The sequence below is a fragment of the Chelonia mydas genome, chromosome 25, assembly GCF_015237465.2.
Source record: "Chelonia mydas isolate rCheMyd1 chromosome 25, rCheMyd1.pri.v2, whole genome shotgun sequence".
In the NCBI taxonomy this organism is placed as follows: Eukaryota; Metazoa; Chordata; order Testudines; family Cheloniidae; genus Chelonia; species Chelonia mydas.
Genome location: NC_057858.1, coordinates 6,550,917 through 6,571,055, shown reverse-complemented (window position 1 = coordinate 6,571,055; position 20,139 = coordinate 6,550,917). Strand labels below are relative to the sequence as shown.

The 20,139-nt window shown below is 53.4% G+C and overlaps 1 protein-coding gene across 5 annotated transcripts in view; it reads left to right on the top strand.

The window, feature by feature from the left end:
* The window catches only part of LOC102939519 (tyrosine-protein kinase ZAP-70), a 45,759-nt gene extending 25,620 nt beyond the window's left edge, over positions 1 to 20,139 (top strand). For 4 of the 5 annotated variants that reach the window (XM_027824644.3, XM_037885865.2, XM_037885866.2 and 1 more), the window contains 12 exons: positions 417 to 872; positions 5,736 to 5,896; positions 6,460 to 6,598; positions 8,087 to 8,168; positions 9,970 to 10,010; positions 11,397 to 11,451; positions 12,193 to 12,373; positions 13,327 to 13,533; positions 14,400 to 14,592; positions 16,682 to 16,822; positions 17,380 to 17,492; positions 19,077 to 20,139. In XM_027824644.3, coding sequence (XP_027680445.2) covers positions 471 to 872; positions 5,736 to 5,896; positions 6,460 to 6,598; positions 8,087 to 8,168; positions 9,970 to 10,010; positions 11,397 to 11,451; positions 12,193 to 12,373; positions 13,327 to 13,533; positions 14,400 to 14,592; positions 16,682 to 16,822; positions 17,380 to 17,492; positions 19,077 to 19,206 — 1,845 coding nt within the window. In that variant the 5' untranslated portion in view covers positions 417 to 470 and the 3' untranslated portion in view covers positions 19,207 to 20,139. The remainder of the gene's footprint in view (positions 1 to 416; positions 873 to 5,735; positions 5,897 to 6,459; positions 6,599 to 8,086; positions 8,169 to 9,969; positions 10,011 to 11,396; positions 11,452 to 12,192; positions 12,374 to 13,326; positions 13,534 to 14,399; positions 14,593 to 16,681; positions 16,823 to 17,379; positions 17,493 to 19,076) is intronic. The other variant, XM_043535702.1, reaches the window with a different exon arrangement.

Here is a 20,139-nt window from a genome sequence, read left to right as displayed (position 1 = left end):
CTAGGTCCAATGATAATTTCAGGCTGCAATTTTTTAACAGTGAGGATAATTAACCATTGGAACAGCTCACTAGGGGAATGCGGTGGATTCTCCATCATCTGAAATCTCTAACTCCAGTCCAGGTGTCTTTCTAAAAACCACGCTCTGGCTCAGTCAGCAGTTAGGGGCGTGATTCAGGAACCACAGGGTGGAATTATCTAGCCCGTTACACAGGAAAGGAGATTAGATGATCAGAATAGTTCCTTCTGGCCTTAGATTCTATTAATTGACCCTGCGGTAATGGCTTGTGGGCAGATGGATGGAGATGGCGACGCGGGCCCTGCACTCCCGAGGGGTCCTCTGCCAACAGCTTCCCTTTTTCTGTGGCAGTGTTGCCATGCAATGTCTCAATGAGGAATTCTGCTTCCGTTCCCTAGGCCCAGCACGCAGAGTGTCTGAGCAGGTCCGAGGGGCCCCGGTCAGCGTACGAGATGCCGGATGCAGCCAGCCACCTGCCCTTCTTCTACGGCAGCATTTCTCGGTCGGAGGCCGAGGAGTACCTCAAACTGGCCGGCATGTCGGACGGCCTCTTCCTCCTACGCCAGTGCCTGCGTAGCCTCGGGGGCTATGTCCTCTCCATGGTCCACAACCTGCAGTTCTACCACTACCCCATCGAGCGCCAGCTGAACGGCACGTACGCCATCGCGGGGGGCAAGGCGCACTGCGGGCCGGAGGAGCTCTGCGAATTCTACTCCAAGGACGCCGACGGGCTCTGCTGCACCCTCCGCAAGCCCTGCAACCGCCCCAGCAGCGTGGAGCTCCAGCCCGGCGTCTTCGACAGCATGCGGGACAACATGGTGCGCGAGTACGTCCGGCAGACGTGGAAATTGGAGGTACTGGCTGGTCCCAAGGCAAAGGCTGTATTCAGTCTTGCTGCCGCTGGTCACACTGTCCCTCAACTCCTCCTCCCTCCGTTCATCTCACACCGACTCTTCTCGAGCCCTTTCCACACGCTCAGCACAACTGGGGCTCCTGCCATTTGGAAAAGCCTCCCCGAGTCTTCCTCCCTTTTCCAGTTCCCGCTGCAGACATAGCTCTGAGCCTTTGCCTGTGCCTTCAAATTCCTCTCTCCCTCTGCTCTGGCTTAACAAGATAGGTCCTGTCTGTCCTCCGCGGCCATTGCAGAGCTCACAGCATAAGAGAGGGGGGCTAGCCCTAGTGTCCTTAGCCTGGCTACAGCGGGGTAGGTGCTACTGTTTGGGTACTCAGCCCAAGCTGGCTGTGCTTCAGGGGTGCTGTACGGGACTTGTACAGAGCCAGACCCTGAGATGCTGATTCCGCTTTTCCTCGGTTCTTCCATCACTGAAGTCACAGGGAGTTTTTCTTGTGGACGCAGGAGTTGGTACGTCGAATCAGAGCTAGCTATGTGTCTATTTATTCCCGTTATGAAATAACTAGAATAACACCTGTCCAAGGCTCTAGGCAATGTACCAGACAACAGTGCATGCAATTTAGATCTCGGCAGCATTAATCTGATCAGGTCAGCGAGGGCTCAGCCAGCCCTGCACAGAACTCCTTTCTGCCCTTCCTCCTCTGGGAAGCACACCGCCAGCCTTCTCCCCAAACCCTCGCAAACAGGCAGCTTTTGCAGCACATCAACAAGGTCACCAAAAGTTCAGGCTAATTCAGACCAAAGGGGAAAGCACGTTCTAAAATCTCTAGGCCCTCTCTGTCAGGGATATCCAGCTCGCAGGCCCCTGCTGACTGCAGCTGCGGCAGTATGGTACTGGGAGAGAGGAGGTCCTAGGCCATTTAGGGCTTTATAGGTCATACGACCTATCTATGAGAGAGGCAGTGTGGCCTCGTGGACCGAGCCCCAGACTGGGATCTGGAGACTTGGGTTCTAGTTCCGGCTCTGCTGCCAGCTGCTTGCTGTGGGCAAGTCACTTCACAGCTCTGTGCCTCAGTTTCCCCATGTGTAAAATGGGATAATGATACTGCCCTCCTTCGTAAAGTGCTTTGAGTTGTATGGATGAAAAATGCTAGTTAAGAAGTACTATATTAATTATTAGTATGACCCATCTGATCCAGTGTCCTGTCTCTAACAGTGACTGGTACCAGATCCTCTGCAAGAGCAGAAGCAGTAAACTCCATAATGGAGAATTATCAAATAACCTGCTCACATGGGAAATTTCTCCCAGTCCCCAGGCAGATGATTGGATAATGACTTATAACATATGTCCCTTACAAATTTTACCCTCTGTCTAATGTAATGGTGGATGTACTTGTTATCCATAGAAATTTCCAATCCTTTTTTGAAATCTGCTATGCTCTTGGCCTGAATGAGATCTTGTGGCAGAAGGTTCCACAGGCTAATTATAATTGTGTGAAGACATACTGCCTTTTATCAGTTTTAAATTTGACACTTTGTTTCATTGAACATCCCCTTGTTCTTGTATACCAAGAGAGGATGATTAGAAGTTTCCTCTGTACCTTCTGTTTATTATCCAATACTTTGTATATGTTATTACGTCCCATCTTATTCACCTCCTCTCTAAGGAAAACAGTCCCAAATTTTACAATCTCTCTTCATATTAGACTATTCCACGCCCCTAAACATGTTGCCCATTTCCAAACCTCCTCTAATTCTGCAATATCTTATTTTTAGATGGGGTGTGTGACGGGTTCCCTGGGGTGCAGCCTGGGACTGTGGGACTGCTGTGTCCCCTGGACTCACTCCAGCCTGGGCTGTCTCTCACAATACCTTGCTAGTGACCAGCAGCAAACCCCTCCAGGCACTGTGATCACTCAGCACAACCACATGTGGAGTCCCATACCTAGCTAGATTGCATGAATGCTCCCATGGCCACTCATGAATCACACAGAGAAAGGCACCAGCCGAATCCCCCCAGCTCCCAGCACTGTACCCCAGGAATATACCGTATTGCACTGCTCAAGATGGGCAGTGCAAATTTATTAATTGGTTCACCACTTCATCAGTGGAAAATGGATATATACCAGCCTTTGTCAAACCTGAGCAGATTTGCCCCACACTTCATACAAATTCACTGGTAAAGATAAACAAATGTATTGACTATAAAAGGTGATATTAAGTGATAAGGCAACAAGTCAAAGTTAGTTACCAAAAGAAATAAAATATAAGCATACAGTCTAACCTCTCAACCCTATTAGACTGGGCAACAACTAGATTAAGCAGTTTTTATCACCCCACTGGATATTGCAGTCCTTAATATACAGGTTTTTTCCTTAAACCTGGTCCTATTTCCTCTGTTGGAGTCTTGTCTTCTTCTCAGTGTCTTAGTTGCTTGTAGCGTAGGTTGGGGCAGGAGAAAAGTCCCAGTATGTGTCCACTTTATCTGTTTTATACCCTCAGTCCATATGCTTGGAAAACACAAGTCCAGGCATGTCTGGGTGGGCCTTGCTGAGTCTCTAGGCAAGGCTGAGAAATTCCCCTCATGTGGCCTCATGCAGGTGAGTCATTGCATCGTAGCTCCCTTGCTGGACAATGGTTGTTGATGGGTGGTTTGACACCCCACCTGGGTGCTGGCTACTTTCCTTGCTGTTGCCTCTGGGGAGCAAATGTCTGGCTGATTCTCCAACTTACAGCATGTCTTAGTGACCACCATACAACACAATTCTCATAACTTCATATGCATTACTGATATACACATATGAATGGAGAAATGACTTTCAGCAGGTCATAACCTTTCCCCTGATACCTTACAAGGCATGCTTTATATGTAAGATCACAATCACATATAAATGAGGAATATGGGGGTTACAGGGCACTCCCGCAAGGTACAGAATGTCACAGGGTGACCAGATCTGCACATAGTAATTCAGAGGCAGATGCATCATTGATTTGTATATTGTATATATATGTGGTATTACAGTAATTTCAATGTCACACTCCCTCTCCTTCTTTATGCATCCTACAAATTTTGCTTTGTCAGCCTCTGGTCCACATTGAGCAAAAGTCTTCACTGAACTGTCCATAACAATGCCGGGGTCCTTTCTCCTAGCTGATACAGTCAATTAAGAACCCAGTTCATATTATTCCCTCCAATGGCCATTACTTCGCCTTTGTCAACAATGAATTTCATCTGCTATTGTGTTTCCCATTTCCCTCTGAAATTCCTTGCCAGTTTCCACTGGTGTAAGTGTATAGATTTCAATGCAGTAACTCCATGGTCTACTGCGGTGTGAGAGCAAAATAAGGGCTCAAACGGTTAATATGGTCCCACTCACTGTTCTAACAGAAATAAGCCCTTGCAATAGGGTTGCCAACCTTCTAGGATTGTACTGGAGTCTCCAGGAATTAAAGATCAATCTTTAATTAAAGATTATATCATGTGATGAAACCTCCAGGAATACGTCCAACCAAAATTGGCAACCCTGCCTTACAACAGAAAGGCATCACCAAATCAATGGCTTGTCTATGTTATTAATAGTATTATCAGAGCACCTAGGAGCCTGATCCCCAGTCCTGGACCAGGACTCCATTGTGCTAAGAATGACAAGACATCCTTTGAGGGTGGGGTGGCAAAATCACCTAGGAGATTTGGGTACCCATTGCCCATCAGAAATCAATAAATCTCAAAGGTGGCTGGGAAATACTTCCAGCTTCACAGCTGCAGTGCTCCACAGGTTCTTACCTGGTGTTCTTGTAGCCGCCAGGTGCAATCTGAGAGGGGTCATAGAGAGGCTTGGCAGGATGGGCATCATCCACATGCTAGGCTGTTTGGGCTGGTCTACACTACGGGGAGGATCAATCTAAGTTACGCAACTTCAGCTCATGCTCAAATAAATTGGTTAGTCTCTAAGGTGCCACAAGTACTCCTTTTCTTTTTGCGAATACAGACTAACACGGCTGTTACTCTGAAACTTCAGCTATGTGAATAACATAGCTGAAGTCGATGTACTTAGATCTACTCACCGCAGTGTCTTCACTGCGGTGTGCGTCTCCCGTCAATTCCCCTTGCGCGTCTCGTTGAATCGACCGGAATCGACACTAGAGTGATCGGCGGTCGATTTATCGCATCTGTACTAGACACGATAAAAAGATCCCCGCTAGATCGATCGCTGCCTGTCGATCTGGACGGTAGTGTAGACAAGCCCCTCAGACACAAAGGAGATATAGGTGCTTACATGCAAGTCCAGGTTGTTAATATAAAGTGTGCCATCTACAGGCAAATAAGAAAATGTAATTGTCCACATATGCGGGAGTCATAAACTTGCCGTGCATTGTGAATGGCTTCAAGATTACATTGCTCTTAACAGGGAGTAGGGAGCAAAGTAAAGGGAGACAGAGCAGCCAGGAGAGAGTTTAAAAGGCCTCTGGATTGACAATGGAAGACAGACCCCAAGGCTTGTGACCAGCTCTAACAATAGTCCTCTTCTAAAGGCCACCATGACCTTCTGCTTCTCTCACCTGCAAGTCGGGGAGCTCCCTTCCCTTCCCCACAATGGGTAGTGAGGGGCGGGAGGGAGAGGGACACCTTTGGACGATGGAGTCACTCTGGATTTAGACGGGAGCAGAATTCAGCCCAGTATCACTCCAGTGGTGTGGGCAGCCAGAGCTTTATCGGCGACCAAGAGAGGGATTCTGAGGTCTCCTGAGAGTTCACTATCACCTGCCCAAGAGGATGCAATAAAAACCAGCGCTGCCCTGCAGCAGCTGGCATGGTGCCTAGCAGTAGCTGGGTAGAATGGTCTCCCTTCTTGCTTCCTTGCAGGGTGATGCCCTCGAACAGGCCATCATAAGCCAGGCCCCTCAGGTCGAGAAACTCATTGCCACCACTGCCCACGAGAAGATGCCCTGGTACCACGGCAACGTCTCCCGGGAGGAGGCTGAACGCAGGCTCTATTCCGGAGCACAGCCTGATGGGAAATTTCTGTGAGTATCCAAAGCGCTGGGAGATACCTGCTCCTATTACTGTGACCCCCCAACCCCGTTCCGCCCCATCTGCTTGTTTCCGAGGCAACGTAGAGAGGGTGTTGTCAGGTCAGGGCCAGCAGCTGAGCCCGTGTCCCAATTCCCCACATTTCAAGAGGTGGGGGGCAGAGGAATGAACCTAGTGGAGCTCCACGGGGGAGCTCTGGAGGCCCAGGAGCAGCTCCCCTTGACACTCAGACATGGGTCCAGAAAGGACCAGAACAGTGCTGCTGTGAAGTGCGTGCAGGGAGATCGGCGAGGACAGGGCCAGTGTGGCACGCCGGGTCTCTGCATTGAGATTAGTACCCATCCAGGAGATGTGAGAGCCCCAGGATTTCGAAACCAGGCTTCTGGCCTGTTCCACGGGGAGCAAATCCCACCTCCCCATGGAAAGATGCGGCCCAGGTGGGAGGGGGTGACCTTTCCCAGAGCTCTGGTACAGGCGCCTCGTGAGGACGCACGGTAATTTCACGGGGTGAGCCCCAAAGCCAGCCCCTCTGACCCCCTTCATCCTTCCCACCCAGACTGCGAGAAAGGAAGGAAAATGGCACCTACGCGCTGTCCCTCGTCTATGGGAAAACAGTGTATCACTACCGCATCGACCAGGACAAGTCCGGCAAGTACTCCATCCCCGAGGGGACCAAGTTTGACACGCTGTGGCAGGTATGATACTGCGGGACGCTCTCCCCAGCCCTCCCTGCCCCCAGTCAGGAGGAGGAAAGTTCTCTTGTCTCTGTCTTGGGGGATAGAGCCTGAGCTTCAGAAGCCTTGTTCGGCCGGACCAGGAGAGAAGAGCTCTCTCTCCAGAGGCAGCATTAACCCTTTAGACCTCAGTTTCCTGCTTCCTATATCCATCCCCCAATCAGTTCTGTGCAATAATACGAGCACTCTCTGCTGTAGATCTGAACACGGCCTCTCTGAAATAACCCTTGCCTTGCTGCGCCCTGGGCACTTCTCGGAAGGACACCACCACACTGTGTTTCTAAAGGAACCGAGAGGAACAATGCCCTTTATTTCTAGCCCCCTGGCCACGACACTTTCATGGTCAGGAACCTCGAGGTGGCCCTGTTAACTAAGCCTGTACTCTGTGGGCATACATCACGTACCGAGCCACAGGATCAGCCCACATAACGCTAGAGATTCCTGCCCACGAGCCCTGACTCACCTGCCTATCCCCTGTCCCTCCCTCCTACTGTGAGCCACCTCCTGCTGCTGTGATGTGTCTGTAGCCAGGGAACTCGGATGCCTTTTGTCTTCTTTCAGAGGAGCAGCCGTGTTAGTCTGTATTTCCAAAAAGAACAGGAGTATACATTTGTTAGTCTCTAAGATGCCACAAGTCCTCCTTTCCTTTTGTCTTCTGTGAACGCCACCTTTATTTTTCAAAGATCTCTCTTGTGTACATAGACAGCAGCCATTTTGGTCTCAGAACTGCTGCAGTCTGCTGCACAGAAGACACACACCATGCTCGCTCCTGGACAGAGCTGTCCAGAGGACGACCATTCCGTTTCAGAGCAAGTCTTGAAGGTTTTTAACGTGTTTTCATTCCGCATTTGAACGAAAACAAAATGTTTTCACACAGATGGAATTGTGTTGACTGCCCATTGCTGGGGGGGGGGGGGGGATGGAGCGACAGAGAAACTTCTCATATGCTGTAGCACCAGCTTGGGAGACCCAGGTTCAAGTCCTGTTTCTGCATGAGCCAGTGATGGGGGATGAAAAACTCCACTTGGAATCAGGCACCTGGACCTAGTGTCTCAGGGACGTGCCCAGCCACCAGGCTATAGGGTGAAATGAGAGTCCTACTCACAATCACGGGAACCAACACCTCTCTGTGAACTGTTTTGGCTTCAATCCCGTTTCATTTAACTGGAAATGTTCCAACCGGTTCTACTCCTGCAGACTTTCCTTTCCTCCTTGTTCTCTTTCCCTTTGTGTAGTAACAACCCAAGTCCCTCTCCCCAGCTCTCCCAGCCAGTGGGGTTTGTAAATACAGAGCAAAGAGGGTCCCGAGTACGCAGACAGATGAGAGGAACTAATGGGCTAATGGGAGCCTGTCCACCACAAACCTAAGAGAAAGAGATACCATAAACCACAAATGTTGCCTGTAAAACAAAGCGGTCATTTTCCTCCTTTTCCCGATTCCTCCCCCAGCTGGTGGAGTACTTGAAACTCAAGCCAGACGGATTGATATATTTCCTGAAGGAAAGCTGCCAAAATCCCAATATGCCAGCAGGTGAGTTGAATCTTAAGGGCAGGACCAGCCATCTTTGGCTGCGAACACCTAATCTCGCCTTCATACTGGGGATCTACCTTAGCTCCGGGATCCTTTCAGTTTTCTGGTGGATCTGCTCAGCTGTTCTCTTGCTTCCTGCCATATTAGACCAGATCACTGGGACCATTTCATTTAGTATCCTGCCTCCTGCCTGCCCTGTCTCTTTCTGGGATTTTTGCACATCTCTCTCTGAAGAATCAGGCAATGGCCAGTGTTGGACAGAGGATACTGGGCGAAAGGCCCTTCGTCGGCTCGGGACTGAAATTGCAATGTGTGCGTGTTTCATAGCAGGTTCCGGCATTGGCCTATCCTGGCTCTTGCTAAACTGCAGCGTAGTGCCACTTCGTCCTGGCCAAGGGCTATGATAAGGGCTAACAAGGTAGGAGCTCAGCTCCCAGGCCTGCACTCCGCACTGAGACAGCTCCCCTCCTCTCCCGTGGCTGCGGGGAGAGCTCCCCCGACTGTTTCACTCCACATTAAGCACTGCTCTGGTCTGTTATCCAACTTCTGCCTTAGCAAACCAGCCCCCGCATCATGCTAGGGCGATGTCTGGCCTGCTGTTAGTCCATCGGGGCTGGAATTCCACTGCTGCCAGATTGAATCGGTCTGGTGCCCTGCAACTGAAAGGGGGTTGATATTTCAGATGAAGGCAAAACTGGTCCCTCCAAGGCACCTACAGGTAGCCCGTTGCGCAAAGCTGAACATGGTGGAAATAAACAAAGACAGGGAAGACAGCGATGATGAAGCCAGATCCAGAGATAGGACAGAGGGGGTCAAAGCCTCAGCTGGCATAAATTAGTTTAGCACCATTGAATCCAGCCACTGGTTTTCATTTCCACACTGAGGTATTAGTCACCCAGTGCCTTCGTTTAAGCAGGAAGGACAAGGGGCTCTGTCTGCCCCATGGTTCCTGATCCACCACCAAGCATGTTGAATGGTTCTGGCTGTGTGTCCAGAGAAAGGGAGAGGGTTTATTTTTTATTTGCTTTGTTTCTGTCTCTCCCTGGCTGTTTTAGTCCCATTTTTGTTTAAGCTGAGTGTATCTCCTGCTGGGGAGCGCTGCCAGACGGACAGCCCTGGAGTCTTAAGGCCTTTTATCCCCACAGCAGGGTCAGTCTGAGCAGCAACAGGGTAAGCTCCCCCGCACCGTACCCAGCCAATATGCCTACATTCTGGTCGGGAGGGACACACAATGTGGGCGCTCCGCACCTCGGACAATCAGGGCCACAATGTTCCAAGTCGGGCAAGAATTAGTGGCCACTTAGGCAAACGTTGGCCTCCGGAGCTTGCCGGAGGTCACTGTGAGACAGTGGCAGAGCTGGGAAGAGAGCCCCAGGGCAAGATTTTCCAAAGTGAGTCATGATTTTGGGTGCCCCACTTGAGACACCTTAAAGGGGCCTGATTTTCAGAGGGCAGGTGCTCAGTGCTCCCTGGAAATCAGGCCCCTTTAAGGTGTCTTAAGCGGGGCCCCCCAAATCAGGACCATGTCTAGTCAATCTCAGATCAGTGCCCTGTTTGCTGGACTGCAGGATTTCTCCTGGGGCAGGAGCAGAACACTCTGTCCCTGCTGCTAGCCACGGGGTTCCCTGCACCCGTCTCCTCCCACCCACACCAGAGTCTGGGGGCCTCATCCTCATTGACTCCACTTTGTCAGCGCAGTGCGAACTGGAATCAGGCCTGGGCTAAAGAGGTGCATGGAAACCCCTTTGCGCCCGGACCTTCGAGCAGGGCAGCGAGTTAACGTCTCTTTCCTGATTTTCAGCAACCGTGGCACCAATCCCGCCGGCCCACCCCTCCGGAACCGTAAGTTTGGGGCGGTATCTCCTCTCCAACCCTCCAGAGCTTCTCACATCCTTGCCTTTTAGGCCTGGGGAGAAAATCCTGCCTTTCTCTTACTGGAATGTAATATGGGTAGCTTAACCCTGCGGCCCTTCCCACCTTGGGGCAGAGGGGGAAGGGGAAGTGGCTGGGCACAAATACAGCTGGAGGTGGAAGCAAGTTTCCGCCATGCAACATGTGGGCCTATGATTTGGGGAATCAAGCTCAGCCCCAGGCCGGCCTGCCTGGCAGAGGCTGGGAACACTCAGGCAGACCTGCCTAGCCCCTGGCTTTTGGCCCGATCTTCGTGCTCCTGCTTCTCTGCCTTTCTGACTGCAAAGTGCTGCAGGGAGTCTCAGGGCTCCAGGGTGGGAGAGACACACAGGAGGACTGAGGAAGGGGACTCCCAGCTTTACTGGGCATTCGTGTACATGAGTCTCAGTGCCTGGCTAATAAAGGATGATTCATCACAGAAGGGCGCACTCGACTCTCCAGACAGCCTGCCCCTTCTTCCAGGTTTTGTGCCCAAGACTCCACCTCAGAATATCCACTTCCCCCAGCACTAGGAGCGGGATCAATAGATTTACTGGGGGCAGAGCTGGACTCCAGATTGGCAGCAGAGTATCTGCCACCTGATGGATCCCAGACTGGCTCCAGCCGATCTGCCCCAGGGGTGCACACAAGCCATGCCTGGAGAAGAAAAAGCAAGCTCCTTACCAGTGTTGAGATGGTGGCCTGGATCCCTACTCCCCACCCCCTTCTGACTACAGATTGTGTGTGGGGTGGAAGGGACAGCATGGTGGATGGGGCTGCCCTCTCTCTGTGTCCTTGGGGCACAGGCAGGGTGTATGTGCTGCCCCAGTAGATGATGCTAGCTAGAAAGGTCTGCATATGCGCCAGAGAGTGGGCACACAGAGCCAGTGATCTCCTAGAGCCGTAGGGATCACGGGAAGGCACTGGTTCTGGAGGGTCCCTGTCCCCCACCCCAATTGTTTCCCTCATGGGCACTGAGTTTTTCTTTTCCCCAGGGGTGCTCCACTCCTGCTTTGCCCCGGGGCCCCACTCCCACCCCAGGCCTCCCCAAGACCCCTCTCCCCGAGGCCCCCACTCGCTTGCTGCTTTCTGCCCTCCCCCAAGCCCCTCCCCCAGCTGCCAATCAGCCGCTTGGCAGTGCCTCCAGTCAGCTGTTTGGCAGCACCTTGATCAGCCAATCAGAGGCGCCGCCAAACAGCTGTGGCTGGTGGGTGCTGAGCACCCATTATTTTTCCCCCATGGGTGCTCCAGCCCCAGAGCACCCACGGAGTGGGCGCCGATGGTTTCCCTCCTGTGGTATTAAATGCATCATTGACTTTGTCACTGTTTCTCTCCCAGGCCCAGAGACACGTGGGGGCTCTTAACGCAGACGGATACACCCCAGAGCCCATAGGTGAGTATCGCCGCAGCGGCCGCTCTGCCTGTCGGTACAGATCCAGCCAAGCTGTGGGACGCGAGCTAGTGATGCCCCGTGAACCTGCAGCTACAACAATGCAAGGGAGCGTTTACACACTGCCTAGCACATCAGCACCACCTTCTGGCTAAGAGAGGTGCTGCAAGGCTTTCATAGAATCATAGAAGATCAGGGTTGGAAGGGACCTCAGGGGGTATCTCGTCCAACCCCCTGCTCCAAGCAGGACCAGTCCCCAACTAAATCATCCACTCAAGGCACCCGAGGGCAATCCAAAGGTCCCATTTGTTTTACAGGGCCCCAAACCACTTGCATGAATGCAATTAAACGATCGCTCCCAGGAATAAACCAAGCCCAGCCCAGTCCTGCTCCCCCCTCCCCCGCCTCACTACTATCTGTGGGCTCGAATCCACAAACACTGAAACATGGGCGTAATGCGACTTCAGGGGCACTGCTCATGTGTGAGAAGCCGTGCACACAGCAAGCGTGTTTAGGATCAGGGTCCGGGGTAGTGGGAGTACTGACACATGCAACTCCACCCAGCAGTAGGAGTGGGAGGGGCCGGCACAGGCTGGAAAGCCAAGAGAGGTGACCGAGAGGGAGGCTGGAAGGTCAGCGCAGGGAGGACAGTGGCCAGAGGGAACAGGGAGGCTCTGAGTTCTCCCGAGGGAGTGACAGGCAGGGGGCGCGTGACAGATCCCTGATCTTGTTCTCCTGTGGAAGGCTCAGGGAAATCACGCCTCCTGCCCATGGACACCAGCGTCTACGAGAGTCCCTACAGTGACCCAGAGGAGCTGAAGGACAAGAAGCTCTTCCTGAAGAGGGACCACCTGATGATTGACGAGGTGGAACTGGGGTCAGGGAACTTCGGCTGTGTCAGGAAAGGAGTCTACAAGATGCGGAAGTAAGCGCTGTCCAAAAGGGACGAGAAGGGGAGCATGGCCAGACTGCGCCTAGGATATAGATGGGCCAAACCCATCCCATGTCAGAGGTGTTTGGGCCCAGGGCTTTGGTTCGGACCCATCTCTAGAGCAGATGCTGTAACAGGGATGGAGACAGGAGTGTCTGTGCTGATAGGGGGAGGGGAGGGCGCGTGCATGGGAAAGCTACTGGTGAAAGTTGCAACAGCGACTTCATGTGCACTGGGGAATGTGGAGAGCATTGGAGAGGCGAGCGATGGGAACTCGCACATTGACTGCCAGCACCAGAGGTGTCTGCTGGCCAAAGGTGAATTCAGAGGGGGAGCTCATGGTTTTAAGAAAGGCACCTTGATCCAATAGATGGGGTATGGGATTGAGAAGGAGGAGACGCATTCTATTCCTGGCTCTGCTACTGACTCCCTGTGTGACCCTGGAAATGGTCCCTCCCCTCTCTGTGCCTCAGTTTCCCCACCTGTGAAATGGCAGTAATCGTACTGATCCTGCTTTGTAAGGTGTCTTCAGAGCTATAGATTATAAATGCTACGTGTTATTACTGTGCTAGAAAGGGGGAGGGAAGAGACTAACTGCCCCTGATTGCACAGTCTGAGACAGAATTGCTGTCATTTTATTTCTCTAGCTACCGTTTCCTGTCCTTGCGTACTCGAATAGGGTTCCCCAGGGGCACTGCTGCAGGAGCACCTCACCCAGAGTTAATCTGCAATAGCCTTGCTTCACAGACCTGTAGCCCATGACCATAACTGGGAACGAGATGCCCTAATAATATCATTATTACCCCAGGCATTGTAGATACAGCCTAGTGAGCCAGCAGCTTTAAACGGTACCACTGATCGGTGGTTCACGTTACTGGCTGTGATACACTCCATCATCTGCAGCTTAACCCACCCCATGTGCGCTCCTCCTCTCGCCCCCTGGCTAGGAAGCAGATTGACGTGGCCATCAAGGTGCTGAAGAGCAACAACGAGAAGGCCGTGAAGGATGAAATGATGAAGGAGGCGCAGATCATGCACCAGTTGGACAACCCCTATATCGTCCGCATGATCGGGGTTTGCGAGGCAGAGTCCCTGATGCTGGTCATGGAGATGGCCTCAGGCGGGCCTCTCAACAAGTACTTGTCTTCCAAGAGGTGAGTGTTCTTTGGGGTATTGAATAGCCATGGCTGGCTGATCCCTCTCCCCTTCTGGGCACTGTCCCGTCAGACTCATGGTAACGGCAGACGACTTGCTTTGAAGGTGGAGGGATATGGAAAATAGTCCCAATAAAACACTAGGGAGCTCTCTGATACATTCCTAGCCTAGTCTGGCCGTGGCACATGTAGGACGGGTGGGGTGAGACAAATGGGTTCTTGGCACACATGTGGGGTGACCCACAGAATGCGCTCAAGCTTTTGCCTCTCAAGGGATGAGACGACATCTCAGACTCCTGAGACGTTTATATCCCACACTCAGGTATCATTTGCCTGCCTGCCCTCTGACCTGATCTCATCTAACACAATGCAAATAATAAGGAAGAATCGAAATGCTCAAAATGTTCTGTTGGGCCTTTCCATCAACAGCTAACGTCCTGTCCAGCCAACCAGCTTTCTCGGTTTCCCAGCCCGGTGATGGCACTACTTGGTGATATGGCCATGTTCCACATGAGGCTTGGAGTGCCATCAAGTTCTAGCAACAATATATCAGCAAGCTGGTGGTGGAGGATCTATTGGCTGGCTAGTGGAATTGCCCAATAAAGTATTGTACTTGCTAGTGTGTGCATATCATGGTCTTCTATTGTGTGTAACCAGAACTATGCAGCTGTGTGTCACAGGCCCTGTACTGCTAATAGCTAATGGAGATTTTCTTTTACCTTGGTTAGTAAGGGCTGATGCTTCTGGAGTCAGAGAGTCTGAATTCTCTGCTCACTGTGGCTGTGACGCTCCGAGGGCCATGGTAATGAGTTTCCTACTTCTCCAGGGATTTCTTGCTGTATTGCCCTCTTTTTCCTTTGCCCCAGAGAGGAGATTCCAGTGAGCAATGTGGTAGAGCTGATGCACCAGGTGTCTATAGGGATGAAGTACTTGGAGGAGAAGAACTTCGTCCACAGAGACCTGGCTGCCAGAAATGTCCTGCTCGTCAACCAGCATTATGCCAAGATCAGTGACTTTGGACTTTCCAAGGCTCTTGCTGCTGATGACAGCTATTACAAGGTAAGTGTAAGCACAGCCGAGGAATCACAGACCGGGGCACATCTACAGAGTCAGCCCCGATGGAGTCTGTGCCCTTCACTCCACCTGTTAGCAGAAGCCATGCACGCATCTCACACGCATGCCGTTGGGACGCTCACCCCGAACACCCTGTGACCTGACCCTTTCTGGCTTGCTGCTGAGACCTAGAGCCATTCCCAGGAGCTCTGCCTTGTGATCACTCCAAGTTCTTATCGTGCCTGTTGTGTATATAATGCCATAGCTGTACAAGGAGCTTTGCAAACATTCAGAAAGCCGGTCCCTGCCCCAAGGAACTTACAGTCCAACACAGACAGATACAATGGAAGGCTAAGGGTCAGGGGTAAGAATGAAGATGCATAATGCTGGAGAGGAAAGACACACACCAGAGGAGAGTTCTATGACGGGATCTGAAAGAGGGAGGGGGCTAGGTATGTATCAGGAGAGGCTGGGGGAGGGTGAAGCAAGAAACAAGAGCTGAGATGCTGGCAGCTGGGAGCTCTGCTGAGCCTTGAGGGTGACAAGAGGCTCGAAATACACATGGACAAAGGGAGGAGGGAACCAAATGGGGGGGGGCAGGGGCCGTGGGTGATGTGGTGGAGCTGTGGGAGAAGAAGGTTATTGTCACTGCAGCCATGTGGAGAAGGGAGGAGCGAAGCAGAGAAGCCAGAGAGCGAGGGGAAGAAGGAGCGATGCTGAGTTGACTGGAAGCTCGTCAGGGCAGGGACCAGCTTTCTGTTCTGGGTCTGTAGAGTTCCCAGCACAAGGAGCCCCATTCCCCAAGTGGGGCCCCCAGGTGGTCCCACAATAGAGACAGTAAGTAACAACAATTGCCAACATAGCCGGATGTGCCTGCCACACGATGGCACCATTCGCACAGTGATCTCTCCAGACACAGCTTAGGCCCCAGTTTCATTTCCGAGCGTGTGTGTGTTTTAACCCAGTGGCACACGCATCTGCCAGGTGACACCACAGAATCTGGAACGCGTCCAAGAGGCCGCGCAGGAGACCCTGTCCTCTGGATTAGCTGTTGTTCCACCCGCCCTGAGATGGGCGCTATGGATCAAGAACAGGCGTGGCTCCTGGCTGGAACGCTGCCTCCAGAGCCCACCTTCTGGGAGAAATACATATCTGGATTGGATTCTGCATTCAGGGGCCCCAGAGGACACCCTGGGGCTCTGTAAACGGCTCATTAGTCACATGGAGGACGGGCTGCTCCCAGGCTCCGTTTCAGACAGGGACAGAACTTCCTGTTACTTTCATCCTCCGTCCATTCTGGCAAACAGAGCCCTCTCCCTTGTTCCCCTGGAGAGCCGGAAAGGAGGTGGCTCATAGGACCCTGCACCGATAACTCAGCTTTGAATTAGCGATGGACTCAGTGCACCATGTGGACTCCAATCCGGATCCAAACAGCCCAGACTGCAGGGGTTTCCAGCCCTGGGCTTTTGGTTCATCCCAGTATAGTGAGAGCGGACAACTCATAAATTGATAGCAGCCTTCAACTACCTGAAGGGGAGTTCCAAAGAGAATGGATCTAGACTGTTTTCAGTGGTGGCAGATGACAGAACAAGGAGCAATGGTCTCAAGTTGCAGTGGGGGAGGTCTAGGTTGGATATTAGGAAAAACTATTTCACTAGGAGGGTGGTGAAGCACTGGAATGGGTTCCCTAGGGAGGTGGTGGGATCTCCATCCTTAGAGACTTTTGAGGTCAGGCTTGACAAAGCCCTGGCTGGGATGATTTAGTGGGGATTGGTCCTGCTTTGAGCAGGGGGTTGGACTAGATGATCTCCTGAGGTCTCTTTCAACCCTAATCTTCTATTCTATAAATTGGATATTGGTTCCGGTCGTGACCCACTGCTTCCCTGACCTGCTGGGGTTGCTCGGATCCAGGGTTTGGGGCTAGGCCATTTGAATCTGCCTTTGGCAGTGAACCCTCACTCGAGAGGTCTTGAGCTCATTGGACTGACAGATACGGCAAGGCAGACCCAAGACAACAGGCTCCGGCTCAGGGCATGGGAGTGTGTCGGACAGTTTCTGGGTAAGCCACACTCTTCTTTCTGTCACTTTGCTGCAGGCCAGGACGGCTGGCAAGTGGCCCCTGAAATGGTACGCGCCAGAGTGTATCCTGTACCACAAGTTCTCCAGCAAGAGTGACGTGTGGAGTTACGGTGTGACCATGTGGGAGGCCTTCACCTACGGGCAGAAACCGTACAAGGTGAGCAGAGCGAGGGCGCACTGCTGGATCAGAGTCCGCTTTACTGACCCAGGGCAGCTCCTTGGCCGTCCCAGCCGAGTTTGTGCTCCCACCCCATCCCTGCTGTTTCAGTGCATCCCGCAAAGAGCCAGGTAGCAGTCCAATAGTAGAGAGAGTACCCAGAGGGCAGGCAGACAGAGCTGTATGTGGGGCAATGAACTCTGGGATGTCTTGCCTCCCAGGACAGGGAGAGGGAGGCCAGCCAAAGTAATCACCCAGTTATGGTGAGGGGGTCCACCCTACATTGCCAAAAAGCAGGGTGCTGGCTGGGTTACGGGGGGTCAGACCTGTACCAGGGCAGGTATGAGATACTAACGCAAGGTGCTGTGATTACTGACAGCATCATCACAGGAGGTTGGCCACACCCAGTGCCATTAGCTCCTTACAGACTCAGTGAAAAGGGTCCTCGGGGGGTGGGGGAGTGGGGGTGTCTAACCTGCCCTCTCTCAGCTGCCCCGTCAGCTCCTGTGCTTGGTGGGGAGGGCAGGGTCATTAACAGACTTCCCTACTCACCCTAGAAAATGAAAGGACCCGAGGTGATCACTTTCATAGAGCAAGGGAAGCGCATGGAGTGCCCAGCAGACTGCCCGCCAGAGATGTACAAGCTGATGATGCAGTGTTGGACCTACAAGTAAGGCTTTCCCCCGGCTAATCTCCCAGCAGACTGGAGCAGGCCCCTTTGGGACTGGGCACATTGTCTGCAGGAGGGTGGCGGGTGTGTGTGGGGGGGTGTCTCCTGTCCTGATCTCCCTCTGGCGAGGGCTGCAGGCTCTGTGATGAGTGATGATTTCCTTTTCGTCCTTCCCCTCCCCTGGCCTGCAGTTCCCCTGGATGAGATTGGAGCCCCTCTGGGGCTCTGGGGCTCAGAAACAGTCTCAGCCTCTCCAAGGAGGCCACCATGCCAGGCTGCAGCATCTGTGGTCAGCAGGTGCCTGGGGATGACCCTAAATGAAACTGACAAGAGCCGGATGGTTGTGACAGGGTTTTAGCTATCAGTCATTAGGTACCACGATGCAAAGCAAAACAGGCTTGGGCGACTCTAGATTTAACATAGTAGCTCCTCAGGGCTAGCCCCTCTGGGTGACTCACCTCTCTGCTCCTCCTGGGGTTTCCGAGCAATTGGAAAGGCATCTCCCTTTGCCACTGACATGTGAAGGAGGGTCCCTTTGCTCTGCTCTGCCTGGTCTAGTCAGTTACTGGCCTTGTTGGTCTTTCTTACCAGGGTGCTAAGCAGCAGGGGTGGTAACTCCCAGGGCGGGCACCCCTACCCGTGAGGGTCCCTTTCCCAGTAGCCTGGCAACGCGGCAGAATCAATGCTCACAGCCAAAGCAGTCAGTGCCTTCCCACAGTCCAGCAGTGGCTTTCCCACTCCGCCAGCTTCTGCAGCTTGGGCCCATTCCTGGGTTCTTCTTGGGGTGCTGCTGGACGTCTCCTGCCACGGGACTCAGAGCCTGTCGCTGAGCTGAGTCCAGGCCAGGTCAGACGTGACAGGCATCTGCCTGCTCAGCGCAGAGTCCACATCCCAGACCCGTTAGCACAACTGGCTTCCTTGCCTGCAGACTCAGCAGAGAGGCTAACAATTAACAGACCACGGTGGCCAAACTCTCCTCGCAAGCCCCGGTGCAAACATGGTGCCAGGAAATCTTCCCACATCCCCCTCTCTCCCTGCCCCACTGTCAGTGGACTGGGTCGTAGGCGGTCAGGCCTAGTGGTCGGAGTCTGAATGCCAGAGCCCAGGGGCGAGACAGAGTCAATATCAGGAGTCAGAGCTGAATGCCAGAGCCGAGGGTCGGAGCCGGATTACCAGGAGTCAGGGAACTTAGGAGCAGGGCTGGTTCTGTGGCTGGAACAGGATGGGAACAAGGTGGGGTGCAGGGCAGGGTCTGGCTGGAGCTGTGGAGGAGCGGAGCAGGGCTTGCGGAGGCGAGCACAGGGACGCAGAGTCCATGGGCATTGAGCAGCCAGCGAGCTGTGGCCGCTGTTAGGTTTAAGAACCGGCCTGCTGGCCTCCTCAGCCAATCAGGCAGGGCGGGCCATGAGGCGCCGTGGCTGGCTCGTTAGGGCGTCAGGCATACTGAGCAGGTGCAGCCGAAGGTCTTACTCCTGACACCGACACTGGGCCCCCTCGGGGAGCGCCTGGGCTGTCCCCCCATCCTGGCCCGTTTGCGTTGCTCCTTCTTGCTGATCTTTCTTCAGTGCCGCCCTTCTCTTCCAGGTGGGAAGATCGCCCAGGGTTTGCAGCGGTGGAAACCATAATCCGTTCCTATTACTACAGTATCGCCGCCAAGACAGAAAAGGGGCCAGAGGAGACGGAGGAGGACAAAGCAACAGCAGCTTTCCCCTGAGTCTTCCTCTCTGTGCCCAGAGGCGTCCTCGGCACATGCGGGGTCTTGGTCTTTCGGGAAGGGAGCTGGAGATGCCCTGGCTAGTTTGGGTTTGGTTTTCTCCTGCTGGTGCTTCTTGGGGAGTCACGGAACTGAGCCCTTCGGAAAGAACGGTGCTGGCTGGACTGGCGCGGCAAAGAGGAGGCTCCCAAGGGAACTCAGCCATCGTTCAATCTCTCGGCCGTGATTTGCAGCCTTTGCTTGTGCCACCTGAGGGACTGGGCAGAACAGTACGGCAGCCCCCTCCTGCACACCGCCTAACCACCATCCCCGACTCTTGGCCCTCAGCCCCGCCCTGTGCTCCCCCGGGGTTCCCCGCTTTGGCTCCCTCCTCCATCTGCGCATTGCATGTCCCCTAACTCCCCCGATTTGTTATTGGGCTGATTATGGCCTTTCCGGTGAAGGGCGCACAGGGGTGGGGGGCAGAAGACAGGGAACCACAGCCCCTGCCCCATGCACCTGGGCAGGAGGCTGCTGGCATATTGCACTCCCAGAGCACAGAATGAGCTGTTGTATGCCCCAAAGGAGCCTGGCTGGGGGACGGGCTGCCAGCCACTTCCACACCTGCTCCTTCCACACCTGCTAGCAGCACTGGGAGGTGGGCGCTGGGGAAGCGTGCACTGCTCTCATTCCATGGGAGGGGCGGGAACTGCCCGGGAGCCCACTCCCCCATGCCTGCCACAGCCTCTGCAGGGCCGGCACCTCCACCAGGGCTGGCCAGAGCGTCTGTGGCCAGGCCAGTGAAACCTTTTTCCACCAGCTAAACCCCTTAGCTCCCTGTGCTCCCCTCCGGCCCCTGCCCTGGTACACGCCCCACCTTGACGAGTGTTGCTCTTTCTCAGCTGGAAGATCTGCTGACCCTATAAATAAACCAGGCTCGTTCTTACCCTGAAA